Here is a 7,906-nt window from a genome sequence, read left to right on the forward strand (position 1 = left end):
GCACCTAACAAAAGTGTTCACCCAAAAACTATACACACACCATACATAATCAGACGCCACATGTACCGTGCGTCTTTTTTTAATAATAAAGACAATGCGTACACTCTTAGACAAAAAAAAAAAAAATGACCGGGCTCCAGATTCTATGTCCGATTCGGAAGACTTCGGGTGCATTCGTCAGAGCATGATACAACGCAAACGAATATCTTCTGTCGTAAATGTTTCCAACACTCCACTGCCGCCACTATATGATGATCAGGGAAAGGATTTATATGTAAATACATATTTACTTATAAAGCTAATATAATTTATATTTTGCATTATCTTTATGTTTCACAATGTGTAGGGTTGAAAAATCCTACTTTTATTTTCCATATTTTTCCATATTTTAGAGTTTAGTACATATTTTCGTTAATTTCCATATATTTTCCATATTTCATATAAAACAGTCCATATTATATTAGGTTTAACAATAAAACAAAACAAAATTCCATTAACTTTTAAAAATACATTTCAACAATAGAGATTTAAACACATGTTCAGTAATCCCTTTAACATCAGAGTTATTTGAAAATTAGCAGTCCTATCAACAATGGGAAAGTAAGTTACAAAACTGTATTAATTTAATTTAAAATTTTTAACAGACTTCAGTTGTGCAGCTCAACAGTTAAATGCCAGTCAGAGTACACATAGGTTCAGTTTTGTAAATCATACTATAAAGACGGTAAATATGCCAAAAGTACGTCATTCAGTCAATTTAAAATCAAAACTAACAAGTTACATTTCAGAATTTAAAGAAGATGGTTTATCAACTGACAATAAAATATTATTTTGTAATTTGTGTCAGTGTGCAGTATCATCTACACAAAAGTTCCTGGTGCAACAACACATTACAACTAGTAAACATCAGGCCAACAAACAACTAAATTCCAAGCAGAGACAATTGTTTTTAACACAACCAACAACATCGAATGTAAGATCTGAGTTTAACATCGACCTGTGCCGTTCTCTCATCTCTGCTGATATTCCTCTCTACAAACTAAAGAATAAGGTCTTCAGGGAATTCCTTGAAAAATATACTCAACATACAATCCCGGATGAGTCAACACTTAGGAAGACGTATGCTCCATCCATCTACGATGAGACAATACAGAAGATAAGAGATGAAATTAAAGATAGTTCAATTTGGGTTTCCATTGATGAGACTCCCGACAAAGAAGGTAGACTTGTTGGTAATGTAGTTATCGGTTTGTTAAGTGAACAATATTCTGAACGAATTCTTTTACATTGTGATGTTCTAGAAAAGTGCAATAACAAAACTATAGTTAAACTGTTCAACGAAGCTATGGGTATCCTGTGGCCAAAGGGTATTATGTACGATAATGTGTTATTCTTTATTAGCGATGCTGCCCCTTATATGGTCAAAGCTGGACAAGCATTATCTGTTGTATATCCTAAATTGACTCATTTTACTTGTGTGGCGCATGCATTTCATCGTGTGGCAGAAGTGGTCAGAGACAATTTCCCTAAAGTAGATTTGTTGATTTCATCAGTGAAAAAAGTATTTCTCAAAGCTCCCAGTAGAGTTAACGTGTTGAAAGAAATGTACCCTGAAATTCCATTGCCACCAAAGCCAATTTTAACTAGATGGGGTACATGGCTAGAAGCAGTTGAATATTATGCCGAACATATAGACTCTATTAACAATGTTCTCCTTGCATTGGACTCTGAAGATGCAGTCTCAATTGATACTGCGAAAACAGTTACCTGTGACATAAGTGTGAAGAATGACTTAGCTCACATTCAGCATACATTTTCATGCATCATAAAAACGCTCAAAAGTCTCCAAAATAGGCACCTTTCACTATCTGAAAGTTTTGAAATTATAAATACTACTGTGGAACAACTGAATCGTGGTAGAGGTAAAGTTGCAGATGCAGTAAGAGCTAAGGTGGACACTGTACTTTCAAAAAACCCTGGATATGAAGAACTACAAAAGGTTGTTGCTGTGATGAGTGGTGAATCAACAGTGAAGATTAACTTGGACTTATCCCCAGCAGACATTGTGAAATTGAATTATGTACCAGTTACTTCTTGTGACGTCGAACGCTCTTTTAGTCAGTATAAATCTATCCTCAGAGACAATAGAAGAAGATTCACTTTTCAGCACTTGAAAGAAATGTTTGTAACCTATTGTTATGGTAACAGACAATAAAAATTGTGTTTTGTTGAAACTACATTGGAAGATAAGGTACGTCCATTATATTTTTTGTTTAGTTTGATTAAAATGTACCAATATTTAACGTACATAGTCATTATTTTATAATTTTAAGTCCATATTTAATTCCATATTTTGGTAAAAATCCATATTTAATTCCATATTTTGGTAAAAATAACTACATATATATTTACATATTTCATATATTTTTAGTCCATATAAATCCGTTCCCTGGTTATTACGTTGTTGTAATGTATCAGATGAATCATCAAAATCTACATTATGAGAAATGTAGCAAATCATATGCTTATACAATCGAAAAAAAGAACCTGGCCAAAGATTGCAGCTCATAAGTAATATGATTTTTAACTACTAGATTTTCAAGACCATAGTACCCTTGATATAACAGTTGATTAATTGTATTTTCGTCGCAGTGGACACCATACGAGTCCAACAGTAGAAGATCGCATGTTACAGAATTAGGAAGGAAGACTTGTAACAATTGTATCCATATTTATTTGGTCATTATTCCCGACAAGTCTATTTTACAACAAGGTTGTCACTGTGGAAAATGCGTTTCGCAATACTTTGGAGAATAAGTAGTAAGTTTGGCATCAGTTTTCCAGCTTTAGAAACCACCGGCGTTATAGAGTAGGAATGTGTAGTTGCCCCTTTGGATTGCACGACACTATAGAGGTCCCTTGACGTGCTGAAAGGCATGTCCTTATGGAACCCACATAATCATCATTGAACATGTCCAAAATCATACCACCAAATACGACTTACGAGTTGCAATCTTTGGACAGTAGACTTTGGTGTGTTAACCACATGAACTTATGTTTCATACTGCTGCAAGACACAAGGTTAAACTTTTTTTGCCGGTACACCTGGCAGAATCCAATACTCTGTTATTTAACATTTTTACTTTAAAGTCATTGACTCGGGACGTACCCTGTGAAGTACCTAATTCCTCTTCTGACGTAGTATTTTCAGTCTCCCAATCTCGTACATGAGGCAAGACATTGTCATCATTTCAAGGTTCATGTTCATTGGTGGCCAGAGTATGACTTTCTACAAGTGCCTCCGATTCATAACTCTTTAATAAGTCATATATATCATCAACAATTTCAAGTTCCGCGACAATTCACTGTCTCCTTATAACCCTCTTCATTTAGTTTATCCAGAATTTTAATCACTATATTCACTGGGTTCATCTTCAGCTCACTGCACATAACATTACACAATAAACTGCAAGGTACAAACTAGCTGACAGCGCATCTACAGCAGTACTGACTTCGCCCTCGCGTCTAGCATTGCTGCGTGGTGTAGTTATTAGCAAACTAAGTAGCCCATGTCAACATGATCTTCATCGATCGTGATCATTGCGTTGTAAAATGCAGGTATTTTGCATTGCTTAATGGAATGGCCTGTCTTTCATATTTTACCTCAGCTGAAGGTTTACATGTTAGGCTTCATATTTTACTGTTAGGATATATTCTAGGACAGGCTACTATATACAGTCGCGAAGCTTAATATGTAGTAAAAATGCTAATATGGATAGTTGCCCACAACTAGGGTCGCTACTATCGCACAACTCTCCTAGCAGACGAGAAAATAAGTTACACTATCGTTGTCGTGTTGTTTTGGAAAAAGTAACACCTTCCTTCCATTATTGAAATATGAAATGCATAAAGTTAATTTATTATTATAATGAAGTATGTTAAATACCACCATAAACAGGAAGATACCTGCAAGAAATAGGTTAATATTATTTTTGTTTGTGCAAAATCTGCATGTCCATTTAGAACAAAAAAAGTGGATATATGAATTAACTTACGTGTACCGATACTTGTAGTGTAGGCATACATAGTTAACAAAGTGGAATGAGGTGAAATACGCAACGAGCTAGCACACGATAGAAATACGACACAGTCCAAAGCCGACCGTGGACAGCATATTGGTTGTAGTTGCTAACGGCTTTATCACGAGATTTGCAAAAAAAATCACGTCAAGCTTCGCGACTCTATATAGGAGACTGTGATTGTAGTTCAATAGTCTCTTTACACTTAGGCTTCATATTAAGTCTATCGTATTTTATTCATAGGGTTTATTTTGGTGACTTGGATTTTATTCTTAGGCTTTATGTCGTGTCTATTTATTTTACCCTTAGACTTCATTTAAGCGCGTTCGTATTTTTCTCGCAGCTTAAGCGTACGTGTTTTACTGTTAGCCTTTTATTTTTACTCTAAGGTTTTATTTTAGCGCCTAAGTATGATATTTTTTGCCTTAATTATCTCTTACTGTTAGGTATCATTATAGCGTCCTCCTTTAGTTACACTTAACATTATAATTCGTTAAGCTTTAGTTAAGTACCTTCCGTGTGTTTAGCCTACATTTATTGGGTTGGGTTGGGTTGGGTTGGGTTCTGTTAGGTTAGGTTAGGTTAGGTTAGGTTAGGTTAGGTTAGGTTAGGTTAGGTTAGGTTAGGTTAGGTTAGGTTAGGTTAGGTTAGGTTAGGTTAGGTTAGGTTAGGTTAGGTTAGGTTAGGTTAGGTTAGGTTAGGTTAGGTTAGGTTAGGTTAGGTTAGGTTAGGTTAGGTTAGGTTAGGTTAGGTTAGGTTAGGTTAGGTTAGGTTAGGTTAGGTTAGGTTAGGTTAGGTTAGGTTAGGTTAGGTTAGGTTAGGTTAGGTTAGGTTAGGTTAGGTTAGGTTAGGTTAGGTTAGGTTAGGTTAGGTTAGGTTAGGTTAGGTTAGGTTAGGTTAGGTTAGGTTAGGTTAGGTTAGGTTAGGTTAGGTTAGGTTAGGTTAGGTTAGGTTAGGTTAGGTTAGGTTAGGTTAGGTTAGGTTAGGTTAGGTTAGGTTAGGTTAGGTTAGGTTAGGTTAGGTTAGGTTAGGTTAGGTTAGGTTAGGTTAGGTTAGGTTAGGTTAGGTTAGGTTAGGTTAGGTTAGGTTAGGTTAGGTTAGGTTAGGTTAGGTTAGGTTAGGTTAGGTTAGGTTAGGTTAGGTTAGGTTAGGTTAGGTTAGGTTAGGTTAGGTTAGGTTAGGTTAGGTTAGGTTAGGTTAGGTTAGGTTAGGTTAGGTTAGGTTAGGTTAGGTTAGGTTAGGTTAGGTTAGGTTAGGTTAGGTTAGGTTAGGTTAGGTTAGGTTAGGTTAGGTTAGGTTAGGTTAGGTTAGGTTAGGTTAGGTTAGGTTAGGTTAGGTTAGGTTAGGTTAGGTTAGGTTAGGTTAGGTTAGGTTAGGTTAGGTTAGGTTAGGTTAGGTTAGGTTAGGTTAGGTTAGGTTAGGTTAGGTTAGGTTAGGTTAGGTTAGGTTAGGTTAGGTTAGGTTAGGTTAGGTTAGGTTAGGTTAGGTTAGGTTAGGTTAGGTTAGGTTAGGTTAGGTTAGGTTAGGTTAGGTTAGGTTAGGTTAGGTTAGGTTAGGTTAGGTTAGGTTAGGTTAGGTTAGGTTAGGTTAGGTTAGGTTAGGTTAGGTTAGGTTAGGTTAGGTTAGGTTAGGTTAGGTTAGGTTAGGTTAGGTTAGGTTAGGTTAGGTTAGGTTAGGTTAGGTTAGGTTAGGTTAGGTTAGGTTAGGTTAGGTTAGGTTAGGTTAGGTTAGGTTAGGTTAGGTTAGGTTAGGTTAGGTTAGGTTAGGTTAGGTTAGGTTAGGTTAGGTTAGGTTAGGTTAGGTTAGGTTAGGTTAGGTTAGGTTAGGTTAGGTTAGGTTAGGTTAGGTTAGGTTAGGTTAGGTTAGGTTAGGTTAGGTTAGGTTAGGTTAGGTTAGGTTAGGTTAGGTTAGGTTAGGTTAGGTTAGGTTAGGTTAGGTTAGGTTAGGTTAGGTTAGGTTAGGTTAGGTTAGGTTAGGTTAGGTTAGGTTAGGTTAGGTTAGGTTAGGTTAGGTTAGGTTAGGTTAGGTTAGGTTAGGTTAGGTTAGGTTAGGTTAGGTTAGGTTAGGTTAGGTTAGGTTAGGTTAGGTTAGGTTAGGTTAGGTTAGGTTAGGTTAGGTTAGGTTAGGTTAGGTTAGGTTAGGTTAGGTTAGGTTAGGTTAGGTTAGGTTAGGTTAGGTTAGGTTAGGTTAGGTTAGGTTAGGTTAGGTTAGGTTAGGTTAGGTTAGGTTAGGTTAGGTTAGGTTAGGTTAGGTTAGGTTAGGTTAGGTTAGGTTAGGTTAGGTTAGGTTAGGTTAGGTTAGGTTAGGTTAGGTTAGGTTAGGTTAGGTTAGGTTAGGTTAGGTTAGGTTAGGTTAGGTTAGGTTAGGTTAGGTTAGGTTAGGTTAGGTTAGGTTAGGTTAGGTTAGGTTAGGTTAGGTTAGGTTAGGTTAGGTTAGGTTAGGTTAGGTTAGGTTAGGTTAGGTTAGGTTAGGTTAGGTTAGGTTAGGTTAGGTTAGGTTAGGTTAGGTTAGGTTAGGTTAGGTTAGGTTAGGTTAGGTTAGGTTAGGTTAGGTTAGGTTAGGTTAGGTTAGGTTAGGTTAGGTTAGGTTAGGTTAGGTTAGGTTAGGTTAGGTTAGGTTAGGTTAGGTTAGGTTAGGTTAGGTTAGGTTAGGTTAGGTTAGGTTAGGTTAGGTTAGGTTAGGTTAGGTTAGGTTAGGTTAGGTTAGGTTAGGTTAGGTTAGGTTAGGTTAGGTTAGGTTAGGTTAGGTTAGGTTAGGTTAGGTTAGGTTAGGTTAGGTTAGGTTAGGTTAGGTTAGGTTAGGTTAGGTTAGGTTAGGTTAGGTTAGGTTAGGTTAGGTTAGGTTAGGTTAGGTTAGGTTAGGTTAGGTTAGGTTAGGTTAGGTTAGGTTAGGTTAGGTTAGGTTAGGTTAGGTTAGGTTAGGTTAGGTTAGGTTAGGTTAGGTTAGGTTAGGTTAGGTTAGGTTAGGTTAGGTTAGGTTAGGTTAGGTTAGGTTAGGTTAGGTTAGGTTAGGTTAGGTTAGGTTAGGTTAGGTTAGGTTAGGTTAGGTTAGGTTAGGTTAGGTTAGGTTAGGTTAGGTTAGGTTAGGTTAGGTTAGGTTAGGTTAGGTTAGGTTAGGTTAGGTTAGGTTAGGTTAGGTTAGGTTAGGTTAGGTTAGGTTAGGTTAGGTTAGGTTAGGTTAGGTTAGGTTAGGTTAGGTTAGGTTAGGTTAGGTTAGGTTAGGTTAGGTTAGGTTAGGTTAGGTTAGGTTAGGTTAGGTTAGGTTAGGTTAGGTTAGGTTAGGTTAGGTTAGGTTAGGTTAGGTTAGGTTAGGTTAGGTTAGGTTAGGTTAGGTTAGGTTAGGTTAGGTTAGGTTAGGTTAGGTTAGGTTAGGTTAGGTTAGGTTAGGTTAGGTTAGGTTAGGTTAGGTTAGGTTAGGTTAGGTTAGGTTAGGTTAGGTTAGGTTAGGTTAGGTTAGGTTAGGTTAGGTTAGGTTAGGTTAGGTTAGGTTAGGTTAGGTTAGGTTAGGTTAGGTTAGGTTAGGTTAGGTTAGGTTAGGTTAGGTTAGGTTAGGTTAGGTTAGGTTAGGTTAGGTTAGGTTAGGTTAGGTTAGGTTAGGTTAGGTTAGGTTAGGTTAGGTTAGGTTAGGTTAGGTTAGGTTAGGTTAGGTTAGGTTAGGTTAGGTTAGGTTAGGTTAGGTTAGGTTAGGTTAGGTTAGGTTAGGTTAGGTTAGGTTAGGTTAGGTTAGGTTAGGTTAGGTTAGGTTAGGTTAGGTTAGGTTAGGTTAGGTTAGGTTAGGTTAGGTTAGGTTAGGTTAGGTTAGGTTAGGTTAGGTTAGGTTAGGTTAGG

General features: G+C 37.0%; 1 protein-coding gene across 1 annotated transcript; it reads left to right on the forward strand.

Moving 5' to 3' along the window:
• Positions 1–613: 613 nt before the first annotated feature.
• Positions 614–2,430, forward strand: LOC138695746 (uncharacterized). The gene is made up of 2 exons (XM_069819907.1): positions 614–739; positions 848–2,430. Exons 1-2 carry the CDS (start codon positions 731–733, stop codon positions 2,213–2,215), a joined length of 1,377 nt encoding a protein of 458 aa, XP_069676008.1. The 5' UTR covers positions 614–730; the 3' UTR covers positions 2,216–2,430.
• The last annotated feature ends 5,476 nt before the right edge of the window (positions 2,431–7,906 follow it).

This window comes from Periplaneta americana, chromosome 3, assembly GCF_040183065.1.
Source record: "Periplaneta americana isolate PAMFEO1 chromosome 3, P.americana_PAMFEO1_priV1, whole genome shotgun sequence".
NCBI classification, from domain to species: Eukaryota; Metazoa; Arthropoda; class Insecta; order Blattodea; family Blattidae; genus Periplaneta; species Periplaneta americana.